At 36.0% G+C, this 14694-nt stretch overlaps 1 protein-coding gene across 2 annotated transcripts in view; it reads right to left on the bottom strand.

Annotated features, from left to right (window-relative positions):
• Nucleotides 1–14694, bottom strand: part of ORC5 (origin recognition complex subunit 5) — an 85602-nt gene that overhangs the window by 9586 nt on the left and 61322 nt on the right. For both annotated transcript variants that reach the window (XM_087441319.1, XM_004439309.2), the window contains exon 13: nt 2152–2264. In XM_087441319.1, coding sequence (XP_087297445.1) covers nt 2152–2264 — 113 coding nt within the window. The remainder of the gene's footprint in view (nt 1–2151; nt 2265–14694) is intronic.

Here is a 14694-nt window from a genome sequence, read left to right as displayed (position 1 = left end):
AAAGAAGCCTGTAAACCATGTGCTCTGTTCTTCAATGCATGAGGTGGAATGGCTGGGAGGCTGGTAGAAGATAATCAATCATAAGAAGAATAGAGAAATAGAGTCAGATTGCACGAGTCTCAAAGAAGCCCACATTTTCACAAGAAGTTGGGGCAGTAACAATCTGGAACCGGCAACAAGAAGAAAGGATGGCACTTAAAGAGCATCCAGCCCTGAGGGACTGGAGTTTGAGAAAATAAGTAGCTACCACTAGAGGTAACTCCAGAGAAAGTATTATCCCCAGAGAAGAATCAGGTTTTCATTAAGGGATGAGGAAGAATATTAGGAAAAGACAGAAGGATATGGGAGGCATGGAAATAATGGGAGGTTAAATGAGCAGAAAAGAAGTACAAACCACCATGGGGATGAGAGTGGAAGAGGGCAGATGTGGGAAGGAGGAGGGGGTTATTCTTCGGACTCTGCCCGTGGAAAGCAAGGAGGAGTAGAGGAAACAAAAGGAACAAAGCAAGTTAGAGTTCCAAAGTTCTATGGCAAAATTCCAGGTCTACAATTCCTGCTCCCTTCTGAGGTGACAGACAGACGGAAGTGCACTTCTCTGGGTGTGTTTAATGTCACCGATGCTGTGGATTAAGTAACACCCAATTCAGTCTGGTTCACTGTATATTCATCATATTAGGCATTCACAAACATCTGTCCTGAGCGTGATGACGCTGGGGAACAACCCAACACATTCTGAGTAATGACAAAATCCCTGAAATAAATATGCTTCATTCAAAAGTTATGCCTTTGATAGAGGCTCCTACATACAGAATTTTTAATATCATTGCTTAGAAAAAGAAAGTTACTGCTTTATGGTCATACCGATTACATTCAAAAAAAGTTTCTGCTCAATTTCCTCTGTGTAAAAGTTTGCTCAATTTTATCATAATACATTTCAAACCCTCATTTCAGGTTTTAGAGTCTACAAGCTATCAAAATGTCTCAAATACCTGCATCATAATATCATTGAACTTTTAATTCAGAAGAGTTTTCGAGGCAGAGGCTACCAACCTGTGGATTTCAGAACTTCAAAGAAGCTTCAAAGAATTTATTAGAGGAGATCTGCAAATCCATACCTAGGTCAAGCACTGTTTTTAGTCTGAATAATGTTTCATGCCTATATATTATTAATTTTGAAATATATGTAAACACTTTCATAATTAATCTTAAAAGTATATTAAAATGGAATCTTCATATTCAAAAATGTTGGAAAAGCACCAGCATATGAATTGTCTTGCTCCATCTACTAGTCTACACACACACTGCTTTTTCTATTACAAGTCTTGACAGATTGTGATCCAGCTTCAACCATGAGATGAGGTCATTTATTCATATAAATGGCTAGAACATTCTCTATAATAGTAAATACACCTCTTCGTGAGGAAATTCGTTACATTTTTAGATAGCTCTCATTTTGATAGACATACTTTCTTCCCTAGAACTTCTAACACTCTAGAATTACTGAGAATTAGTTTCATCCATTTTGCATGTAACAGCCCCCAAAATACTTGAGACAGTTACCATACCCTCCCTAAGGCTTTTCTCTCACACCTCTTCCCTCAGTCAGGGATATGACACGGTTCTTCATTCTACTGCCCGCTCAGTATGCACCCAGTGGTCAATAACCCTCTTAAAACTCCAAGCACAGCACAGCACGTGAGATTTGACCTACCTATGGCAACACACAGTAGACCTACAACATCCCTTGAAAGAGACACCAGGATTTTTAAAACCTTGTATCAGCTAACATACTCAGGACTTAAGCCAGATCTCTCCCATCTTGTTTTAGTACATATGAGTTTTTTGCAGCCAACTGTCCATTAAATCCTACCTTGCTACTATGGGACCAATTATTCTAGTCTGCTAAGGTCTTTCAGAATCTTGATTTTTGCCATCGTTTAACACATAAGCTAATTCTCCCAATTTTATGTCATTTGTAAATCTGATGAAAGGGTTCATTCCACAGTGAAACTTATTCATTCTTGGCACTTAAATGATCTTTCTTGCTTAAATGACTAATGACATTACATTAGGAAGAACATTAATTTTTATATTTAGTATGTCATTTACATAATTCAACACATTTTAAATTAACGATTATTCTATGCTTACCTAGCAATAGCTCTGATGAAGTCTAGAGACACTGTGCATTTGTATTTTGGTCCATCAAGCTGATCATCATGGCCAACCAGGGTTAATAGCTGAAGGGTCACTAGAGAGGTAATCTAAAAATAAGAAAACATTTTTATGAGAAAATGTTTTAATGAGATTACATGATGTCCTTGTTTCTGAAATATTTTATAGTTCCTTTGATACAGACATATAACTGAATTCCCAAGAATATCTGCAAAGAATATGACTACTTTGAAATTTATATACACAAATTTGTACATATGCTTTAAGTCCTAGTTAAACTAACAATCAGTCTTTAAGGATTCCACTAGAACCCTTAAATCCACTAGAGATAGCTTTGTTTCATTAATGACTCACACACATGACTGCTAACCTTTAAAACTACAAGTAAAGCATATTCCTTCTCTACATAAGAATTTTATGGCGTTTCTATCTAAATACCTCAGTATATCAAATCTACACTCCCTTGAGAATCAAGCAGTTGAAATGTGGATGTGGGTCTCTTTCAGAGTCGGGTAGCTGGTTAGATAAGAGATAAATACATCCTTCAGACCTGGGCTTAATCTTGCTTTAAAACTGATCACCAATTAGGTAGTCAGGAAAACCCCAGAAGGATTAATATTGGCAAAAGCAAATTTTTGACAGGTCAAAATCAAAATACAAAATAACTTCACATTCATAAGGCCAACGAAAGTATTAAGAGCTCTGAAATCCAAGAAAGAAAGCTGATCCAAGAGCTGAAATTCTTTGAGCAGCCCATTCTCATCTTCCAATTTCTTATTCTCATCCCTGTAGACCAACAAGCAAAGAGGCCAGCAACAGCAAGAAGGAAAGATTTGGAGACGTGGTGATCTGTAACTGCTCTGTGGCAATATAGAGGATAAGAGTTATAACATCTGTAATACCTAATCATGTCTTAGGTATTAAAAATGCTCACTAATTTGAGACTAATACTTTGCAGATGCTCAGTAAACATTCTTTGAGTAATAAAAATAATAATAGCAGAAGTGATTTGCTTGATACCAAGTACTCTTTACACAGTACCTCATTTATTTGTTATGACCCTACAAGGTGGACAGTCTTATACTCATTTTATAGATGAGCCTTAAAGATGTTAAGCAACTTTCCCCAGACCCCAGAGCTGGTAGGTGGCTTAGCAAGAATTCAAACCTAGAGTGCACACTCATCCTACTACACTACACAGATTCCACTACGATTCCCATTACAATTTTAAAAGGAAAACTGTTATGTAGTATTCAGTCAGCTGTCATACTTTATTAACAAATTAAAAAATGAATAGAAGGTACATACCACAGTGTTTTATATACAAAAAATACTATATCTAGAAAATATGAACATTTTTTCAATTAGAAAAACATCTTGTATTAATACATCAAAATATGAAGCTTTGCATTCAAAAGGCTAAGGCTTTATTTTCTTTTTTTTTTTTTTTTTTTTACTGCTTTATTTTTTTATTTTTATTTTATTTTATTTTTTATTTTTTTATTGCAGTAACATTGGTTTATAACATTGCAAAAATTTCAGGTGTACATCATTGTACTTCTATTTCTGCATGGACTACATCATGTTCACCACCAAAATACTAATTACAACCCATCACCACACACATGTACCGAATTATCCCTTTCACCCTCCACCCTCCCCTTCCCCTCTGGTAACCACCAATCCAATCTCTGTCCCTATGTGTTTGTTTATTGTTGTTATTATCTACTACTTAATGAAGGAAATCATGCGGTATTTGGCCTTCTCCCTCTGACTTATTTCACTTTGCATTATACCCTCAATGTCCATCCATGTTGTCACAAATGGCTGGTTTTCGTCGTTTCTTATGGCTGAGTAGTATTCCATTGTGTATATATACCACAGCTTCTTTATCCATTCGTCCCTTGATGGGCACTTAGGTTGCTTCCAAGTCTTGGCTATCGTGAATAAGGCTGCAATGAACACAGGGGTGCATGTACCTTTGCAAATTGGTGTTTTCAAGTTCTTTGGATAAATACCCAACAGTGGAATAGCTGGATCATATGGTAGTTCTATCCTTGATTTTTTGAGGAATCTCCATACTGTTTTCCATAGCGGCTGCACCAGTTTGCACTCCCACCAGCAGTGTATGAGAGTTCCCTTCTCTCCACATCCTCTCCAACACATGTTGTTTCCTGTCTTGTTAATTATAGCCATTCTGACAGGCGTGAGGTGATATCTCATTGTAGTTTTGATTTGCATTTCCTAAGGCTTTATTTTCTAATTCAATATCACAAATTAGGTTACACCTTGAAGCATTTTCTACGGATGTTCTGTGTTGAAGAGAGTATGTATTTTGCAGCTGCTGTATGCTCTGTTCTATATATGTCTATTAGATCAAGCTTATTTGTGTTGTTGAAATCTTATAGACACCATTTTTTATCTACTTGATCTGTCAAAACTGAGAAAGGTATTAAAATTCTCCCATTATAAGGAGTTTGTCCTTTTCTTTTTGTAATTGTTTCGTTTTTGCTTTATATTTTTGAGCCTATGTTATTAAGAGCATACACTTAAAATTACCATGTTTTGCTCAGAAATTAAACCTTTTCATTATCATCTAATGGTCCTTTTCTTCAGTAATGCCTTTGCCTTACAGTGTATTTTTTCTAATACTAATATACCTACATCAGCATTCTTTTAGGTGCTAATCTTTTTTCCTACGTTGCTTTTCATTCTTAGAGAGTTCTCATGTAAACAACATGTAGTGGGACTTCCTCTTTGCAGCCAGTCTGACAACCTTTACCTTAAGTTGGACTATATACTCCACTTGCTTTTATTGTTTGATAGTCTAAAATTTTATTTCTACCTTTATGTCAACCTTTCTATTTGTCCCTCTTCTATATGTCTTTCTCATTCTTTTCTTGCTTTTTACTAAACTGAATTATAATATTTTTTCATTCTATTGTTTTACTCTACTACCTTGGAAGTAGTTATATACTCCAATTTAATTCTAATTTCCATATTGATTTCTTCTTTGGCCCCCAAGCTATTTTAGAATTCCTCTTTAATTTCCAACTCATGGAGTTTTTCTAGTATTTTTTATTTGTTTTGTTTCCTTTTTTGGAGGGGGAGGAAGAGATCACTGGATGTGGTCTGTATACTAGCAATCCTTTGAATTTGTTGAAACAGCTGGGTTCTCAGGGAAGAAAGGAGAATGTACAGGAGCCTGAATGTCACTGTGATGAAGAGCGAAACTGACCAAAGAGTGAAACTGTCTGACCTGCCTGCCAGGCCCCTTCCTTCTTTGTCCCAAGAATGTCTTCAGCTGATGACAACTGAGCACAAAACATGCCCACAAAATAGGATGACTCACGCCAGGCAACAAGGTGGAGTGAGACAAGAGTTTTCTCTCCTACTTATACAAATACCTATATAATATCCTCCATTTTGCCTCTTGGCCTGCAAAGCCTAAAATATTTACTATGTGGCCCTTTGAAAAAGTTTGCCAACTCCTGCATTAGAGAATTGTTAGATTCAGATGATTAATTTAACCATAACCAATGTGGAAATCAAGATGTTCAGTGACTTTGCCAAAGTGATAATGACTGGATGGTCATCACTTGACTAAGCTTTAGGTCTCCTAATCTCAACTCTAAAACTTTTGAAATGCATGACTAAGTTGTGATCACAGCTAAGAGAGCTAATAACTAAGAAGTTGTATTATACTCTTGCCTGAAAAAAGAATGTGTTAAAAGTATGGGGATGATTGGTACAAAAGGGAGTGTTCAAGAGAACAGACACAGCAGTGTGCCTCCAAGAACAGGACTAAGGGCTCCCTGCCCATTAACTTGGAAATCTGGTGCATGCTACAAGTATGTGCTCACCATAGAGGTGGAGTTGTCCAGTTGTCACTCAAAGTATCAAGATCATCCAATTATCTCCTTCCTGCTCCCACCCCTGAGCCTATTTTGACTCCAGGCTTAATCTTCTCATTTCAGAAGAGAAAGAATATAGTTTAAGAGAAAGACCATTCAAAGTTAGGAAGACCTATCTTCTGCCACTTATTAGCAGTAGAATTCAGATTAGTCACTTAAACAATCTGAGCCTCAACTTTCAAAACTAAAAATCAAAATAATAATACATCAACCATGCACGTGTATTCTAAGTATTTATGAAATAACTAAAAATAAGCATAAGTCAAGGTCCTATTTCAATGCCTAGCATATGGCAAGTGCTCAATAAATTATACTTATTTTGTTAACAGGCATAAATTTATACCTATTTCAGAAATCAAAATTTTAATTTTGAGTTTATTGAGCTGATCAGCAAACTCAAATGTCCTATCTGCCTAATAATTTTTCAATATTTAGTCTGATTAACAGTATTTATCAATAAACTGGCATTCTAGCTTAAATATTTGTCTCTTGAGATTTGACTGGTATCATTAATTCTAATCATATCCCTGAGATACTGACTACCTCCGGGAAAATCTACAAAACCAAAAACCTACAAAAAACTTAAAAGCTAAGGGTCAGTTCCTGAGCCACAGTCGTCCACCCAAGCAACTGCTCTAGAGTCCTGACTCTCCAGGTATATCAGCCTACCTCACCACTGCTGCCCCCTCATCTCACTGAGCTGCCACTCACTTTATTTTTCCAAACAGCAACATGAAAAATTTTAAACTTGTTTTATTATCTGCAAACAATAGATGTTCTAGATGTGACACTGGTGTGTTTGACTGAATCAAAAAACACAGACTCTTTTCTGAAGGAAAATCAATTTCTTTATTGAAATAATTATACAAATGATTATAGATGATAGGAAAGGTTTAAAAAATAGCCAAAATTAATGAATTGGTAACACTTGCTTTGTTGTTGCTGTTAGTGCCAGGGAGTCAATTCTGATTCCTAGCGGCCCTGTGTACAGCAGAGCGGAACCCTGCCCTGTCTTTTTGTGCCATCGTCTCACCTTCCAGTGCTATGTCAGACAATACTCTGCTGATATTCATAGGGTTTTCATGTCCAATTTTTTTGGAAGTGGGTGGCCAGGTCCTTCCTCCTAGTCTGTCTAGTCTGGAAACTCTGCTAAAACCTGTCCACCATGGGTGACCCTGCTGGTATTTGAAATACGAGTGGCATGGCTTTCAGCATCACAGCAACATGCAGCTGCCACAGTCTGACAACCGACAGACGGGCAGTGTGGTTCCCCGACCGGGACACGAACCCGGGCCATGGTGGCGACAGCACCGAATCCTAACCACTAGACCACTAGGGCTGGCAACCCTTCCCACCTATCTGGAAACTCAGTCATTAGACATAGATCTTCCGTGGGGATAAAAATCCTTAGAAGGCAATTTTCCTGTTTGTTAACAAATTTCCATTTATACCTAGAAAGCCTTTCTTAGAGTAGACATGAGAAAAGAACCAAACTGTAAGGCATATTCTATGATTACTCTAAGAATGAACCATCAGACAATGAATGAAGTGAATAAATGAAAGCTCCTTTCAATACGCAGTACAGAATTAAATGCTTCTTTATACCACCATCATTTTTAAAACTTTTACTAGATTCACTGACTTCACCAATAGAAGCGTTTGTTTTACTACCTGCCCAGTTCCTTAACGCCATACTTCAGAAGAGATTTCATTTCAGGTATCAAAGGGCACTGCTACTATCCATATGAAGTATGACTTTTACTAGAAACGAATCATATACCTCCTCTCTAAGTAAGCTAAAAATGAGTAGTAACTATTTTATGACCTACTATATACATTTTTTAATTCATTAGACAACTATTTATTGCCTACCTACTATGGATCAACCATTTTGGAATATGTAATAGGTATCCCCCATTCCCTAAAATTACAAAAGGTACGCTCCTTCCTTTTCTAGGGTTTACCCTCAAATAATGTAACAGTGTTCACAAAAGTCAAAATTGGTACATATTACAAAAGATGTAAAAAGAATACTTTTAATCATTGCCTTTAACTTTTATTTTTGAGTTTTAAAATAGGTACTAGTAGAAGAAAAGTGAAAGACCTCGTTTTCTTGACTAACCTTGAATTAGGGATTAAAATGAAAAGGTCATGTAGGTGATTAAATTAAACCATTTCAATCCCATAAGATTCCTTCACATGTTAATTGGAAATGTGACAAGGATAAGAGAAATGACAGGAAGGGGAATCCAGGTGATATAAATAAAGTCAAAGAGAAACCAGAGTAGCCTACATCTGGCACAGACTACTGGTATTTTCTAACTGAAATTATTTCTATCATTAGTATCCATATCACATCTAATGAAGATATAAGGAAAAGTAAAACTGACTCAAGGCAAAAATGATTTCGTAAGCTAGTAAACGCTTTTTTTAGAACATTTTATATGCAGATATGAGGAAAGTTAACAAAAAGGTAAAAAATTTCAAGTTATTCAACCTTTTTACAAAAGTTAAGAGTTCCCATTTACCTAATTTAGGAGTTAAGTTAAAGGAAAAAAAGGTTAAAATTAAGTTAGTTGTTAAAAATTTGTAAAGTAGTGATGTGCCTATTAAATGAGGTCATCTGTGAAATACTTAGCACAGTGCCTGAAACATAGTTCGTATTTGGTAATATGAGATATTATTTATATTATTACTACCTATTGGCATTATTTTTCAATTTCAAATTTAATGAATAGACTTTTCTAGTAGCCCATTAATTTACTTAAAACTCATTATTATTTTATTTGAAACCACTGTTGAATTTCCTATAGCTTTCTGAATAATATACCATGCTTAACTCATTTAGAAAATATAAAACTATCTGCAGACCAAAAATATCTATATGAAAAATATAACAAATTAAAAATCATACAGCCGATTAGCCCCAGATGTAGAGAAAAATTAAGGAATATGAGGCTAGTTCTGAAGAAATTATACAGAATGCAGACTAAAGAGATAAAAAGAGGGAAAACATGAAAGAGGTTAAAAAATAGAGAAGACAAAGTGAGAAGATCTAACATACTTCTAATCAAAGATCTAGAAGGAAAAGAGAGATGGACAGAATGGAGAAGCAATATCTGAAGAGAGAAAGGATGAAAATTCATTAGAGGAGATGAAAAATAGCAACCCACAGAACTAAAGAGCCAAATAAATCCAAAGGAGGAGAAATAAAAAAAAAAGTCCATACCTAGAAACATCACAGTGAAAGTACAGAACACCAAAGATAAAGAAAAGTTTTTCTGAGTAGCTAGAGAAGAAAAAACAGATAACCTTCAAAGGAGTGGCAATTGGACTAACAGCTGTCTTAAGAACAACAATGAAAGCCATAAAATAGTGGAAAGGTATCTCCAATATATTGAAGAAAATAACTGTTAACTCAGAACTATACACCCAGAAAAAAACAATCTTTTAAGATTGAGGATGAAATAAACACATTTCCAAACTAAGAACAACCAAAAGTTTGATACAAAAGATCCCTACACACTTAAGGAAATTCCTAAAATGCTCCTCCAGGTGAAAGTGAAGAGATGCCAGTAAGAAGGTGTGAAATGCAAGAAGGACTGAAGAATGGAGAAAGGAGTAAACATGACGGTAAGCCTAAATGAAATCTGCCTCTTTAGACGATAACAATAATGTATCACGGGTTTAAAAATACGATTAAAGTGCACAACACCAATAATATTTAATTGGGAGTGGAGACAATGAAGTTAGAATGTTCTAAGATCCTATGGCGTCTGAGAGAAAAGTAAAAGTATTCATTAAATTTCAACTTTGTTAAGTATGAATGTTATAATTTTTAAAGCAAAACTAAGAGAATAGAAACAAGAGTATGTACTTCTAAATTAGGAGAGAGGATAACTTGAATTATAAAAATAATCAATCCAAAAGAAAAAAAGACAAAAATGGTAAGCCAAATAGAAAGTATAAAACAAGATAATAGATATAAACAAAATAACATTAGTATTTATATTAAAAGTAAACTAAATGCTGCAGATAAAAGACAAAGATGGACTGATGGAAAAAAATTAATCCCACTATATACTGTTCAGAAGAGATACATTTAAAACAGAAGAATATGGGAAGGTCAAAAGTCAAAGGACAGAATGAGATACATCAAACAGTAATTAAAAAGAAAAACAAAGATATATTAACGTAGACAAAACACATTTAAAAAAGAGATTTAGAGAAAGGCTCACTTAATAATGACAAAATGCAGTCCCTGAGCTCAAATCTCTTACAAGACGAGTTACTTGTGACCTTTACTAGGAAGGCATGAGACACAGAACAGGATGAGCAGCCAAGGAATAACGGGGTCTTTGGGGAAGAGTAAGTATTGCTGAAAGTCAAGACAAACTCATTATCCTTCCCAGTTTGGAAACAGGTAGGACTTATGATGAGCAAGTAGGCCTGAGATTTTAATAAAGGGGAAGATATATAGAAAAGAGTTAACACAGTCTCCTATGGCAAAATATATTCATTAACTTCAATCCTTCTATTTTTCTATAAGGAATTCATTTGCTAAAGTAGGTTGGTAATAGTCATTTGAAACTCACATATTAATCTTTATTATTAAAGGCAGGTTTCTTTAGTATTTTTCTTTTAATATAGAATAAAACAGTAATTACTTTTTACTTTGCCACTAGCATTCCCTTATATTATTTCTTATAACATCTACTTTCCTCTGATTCAAATACTCTCAAATATTTAATTTAATTCTTTAACCCAAATTGTTCTAAATTACTCTTCTTCCATTTTCCCATAGAGAAACACAAAATCTGTCTTTAATGTAGTTAGGTAAGAATTTCAAGAATATTTTCAGATACCTTACAGTTTTATTACTTTTACCACATTAGTTACACAAAGGCAATAAGTTGCACTGGATAGTCCCTTGAAGTCGCTTTCAGCTCTACCAGGATTCCATGGATAAATTAATCACGTAAATTGTACAAAGGATACAGTATCACTTCCGGATGCAGCAGTCAAAACACACCTCCAAAATATTAATAAGACGACTGCCCAATTTAGGGGGTGGGTCTAATTTAGGAAAAGCTAACACAAAAAATACACTTCTAGAAAAAAAATATATGAAATTTTTGGAAAATTATTTCTTACATGTGTAAGTACAAGAACATCCATCTTCCCCTCCACTATCAAATCCTTAAAACTATTTAATTTTTATTTCCAACTGCATATCCATAAAACTCTTGAGGACTTGCTCTAGGTACTGTGCATTCAAAGATGAATAGGATCACGGAAAATACTGATTTACTTCCTTGCCCAAGTTTAAATGTCTATGACAATATGAAGAAGTCATATCTCCAGGCTGGCATTAATATCTAAATAGCTTGATATGGTCAGTGGGAATATGGCAGAAGTCTCTAGACACTGAAGGTTCTTAGGACCAGATTCATAGTGGTTATCTCAGTTTTGTATGTGTGCATGAGCATGCATAAGGTAGAGGTGGGACCAGAGTCTTTCCCATCTACTGCAGCAGCGGAGGATTCAGTAACAAATTCATCACTCAAAGAAAAGAGACACACACGAGTCATTCCTGTTGTTAAGGTCCCAAATGCAGGAAGTGATTTACAGTAAGGCTCTAGTTCCAGCAAAGAAGAATAAACTGAAATACTTGCATCCAATAAAATTAATGTTTTAAAAGGATTTAAACTTTGTTGGGAAAAAGCTCTCTAAATAATAATGGTAAAATATATTCCGAAATCTTTTTTAGCACTGTCTAGTTTAAAGAAGGCTTCTCATGCAGTTGAGCTTTAAATTACCCTGGAACATATTTCATAAACAAATACTAACAAAGAGCCTAGATAGAAGGGTTAGAAAGAAGAAAATATTAAAAAAAAAAATCTTTTGGAGGACTTCTGGTCCAGACAAGATGACATAGTTTTGTATTTACTGTTCTTCACTGCTAAGTACAACTACACCCCGGAAACAACATAAAAGGTAACCAAAAAAGGACTCTGAAAGGTAGAAAGAGGAAGGTCCACTGCTTAGGGACCCAGGACTGGAGCAACAATATAGAGGCAGGGAGTCTTATGACCCCCAACCTGACAGCATAACGGGACTCAGGCCCAGCATCCCCTAACCCCCAGTCCAGAACAGAAAGCTACCCAGGTAGGCTTATTTCTCCCCTGGGCTGAACAAGAGTCCTGCCTCCCAAAACTGGCAATTGTGAATTCTATATCTGGCAAACCTATCCTCATGAATGAAGTAGAAATAAAGACATTCTCAAATGAGGGAAAAGTAAAGAATTTGTCACTAGCAGACCTACCTTTAAAGCATGGCTAAAGAAGTTCTTCAAAGAAAAAGGAAATGATGAAAGGAACCTTGAGCATCAAGAAGGAAGAAAGAACAACAGAAATAGCAGAAATATGGATAAATAAAATAGACTATCTCCTTATGAGTTTTCTAAATCATATCTGATTAAAAATTAACACCATCTGATACTCGAGACAATGATATTTAAAAAATGGAAGTAAGGTTACCATACTTCACTGGAAGAGGTAAAACTCTGATACCACTTATAAAACTAAACATGCAATTACCATATTGCCCAGCAACTGCACCATTGGGCATTGATCCCAGAGAACTTCACGTTCACACAAAAAACCTGTACATGAATGTTCATAGTAGCTTTATGCATAATAGCCAAAAAGTGGAAAGAACCCAGATGTCCTTCAATGAGTGACTGGTTAAACAAATTGTGGCACATCCATATCATGGAATACTACTCAGCAATAAAAAAGAATGCACTATTGATACATGCAACAATTTGGATGAATCTCAAAGGAATTAACTATGCTAAGTGAAAAAAGCCAATCTCAAAGTTACATACTGCATGATTCTGTTTATTCAAATTCTTGGAAACACAAAATTTTAGAGGTGGAGATTAGTGGTTGCCAGGGATGGGGAGAGTGGGTGGGAGGGAGGTGGACGTGGTTATAAAAGGAGTGGTCCTTGTGATAATGGAACTGGTTTGTATCCTGGCTGTGGTGGTGGATACACAAACCTACACGAGATAAAATTTCACATAATCAAATACGCACAGGCATACACAAAAATGAATACATGTAAAAGTGGGAAATTTGAATAAGATCAATGGATTGCATCAATGTCAACTTCCTGGTTGTGATAGTGTACTATAATTTGCAAGATGTTATCACTGGAGGAAACTGGGTAAAGGGCACACAGGAAGAAAGAGCCCTTATTATTTCTTACAACTGCATGTGAATCTACAATTACCTCAAAAAAAAGTTTAATTAAAAATAAATACACTGAGGGGCCGGCCCCCTGGCTTAGCAGTTAAGTGAGCGCGCTCCGCTACTGGCGGCCTGGGTTCAGATCCCGGGCGCGCACCGATGCACCACTTGTCCGGCCACGCTGAGGTGGCATCCCACATACAGCAACTAGTAGGATGTGCAATTATGACATACAACTATCTACTGGGGCTTCGGGGAGAAAAAGGGGGGCAAAAAAAAAAAGGAGGAGGATTGGCAATAGATGTTAGCTCAGGGCTGGTCTTCTTCAGCAAAAAAAAGAGGATTGGCATGGATGCTAGCTCAGGGCTGATCTTCCTCACAATAAATAAATAAATAGATACACTGATAAAATACACAAAATACAGAAGACTTTGAGAAAGAACTTATAAACTGACAGAATAAATTTTATCTCAAAAAATTTAAGTACATATTTCATAGGTACTTAAATTTACTCGTAGAAATAAAAACACTTTTTTACCCTTACTTACAGGGATTTTAAAGAGATTACTTGATAAAACATTGCTCAAAGTGGGCAAGTTTGAGAACGTTAATTATTTCACTATTGATATGCCACTGGAATGAGGCTGTACGGGTTTCAAAAAGTTTATAGATTACAGATTTTCCTACTGAAAGCCAGATAATTAGTTGTGACTTGTGTTCAGCTGCAAGGAGGATTTGTAGCTGCTGGTTTCATGCTGTGAGCCCATAGAGGTCTCACAAAGTTGCTACAAACCTGTGGCCAGTACAACTTATTACCTCCTCCAGAACATAGGAAGATTATAGCAAAACTGTTATTACGTAAATCCCAACCTGAGTGCTCTACATTTTCCCAAATTCTACTTTTTATTTCTATTTTTTGTGTGTGTGTGAGGAAGATCAGCTCTGAGCTAACATCCGCCAATCCTCCTCTTTTTTTGCTGAGGAAGACTGGCCCTGGGCTAACATTCATGCCCGTCTTCCTCTACTTTATATGGGACGCCACCACAGCATGGCTTGCCAAGCAGTGCGTCAGTGCATGCCCGGGATCCAAACCGGCGAACCCCGGGCCGCCGCAGCAGAACGCACACACTTAATCGCTTGTGCCACCGGGCCGGCCCCTTTATTTCTATTTTTAAAAATGGTGAAAGTTTTTTGTTTTGTTTGGGGGCTATAAAAACCAACTGTACTTCATACTTATTAAAAACTGAAATGTTTCAAAGTAAAAGTTATTACAAAATAAAATTCTAAGTTAGCCCATCAGGACTGGAAACCTTGGAGATGAATGCCTCATTTTATGGGTGAGAAAACACACA

The sequence above is a fragment of the Ceratotherium simum genome, chromosome 1 (genome assembly GCF_057802395.1).
Source record: "Ceratotherium simum simum isolate JZ-2026a chromosome 1, ASM5780239v1, whole genome shotgun sequence".
NCBI classification, from domain to species: domain Eukaryota; kingdom Metazoa; phylum Chordata; class Mammalia; order Perissodactyla; family Rhinocerotidae; genus Ceratotherium; species Ceratotherium simum.
Note: the sequence above shows the minus strand (reverse complement) of the source record. Positions and strands in the feature narration are given on the sequence as shown.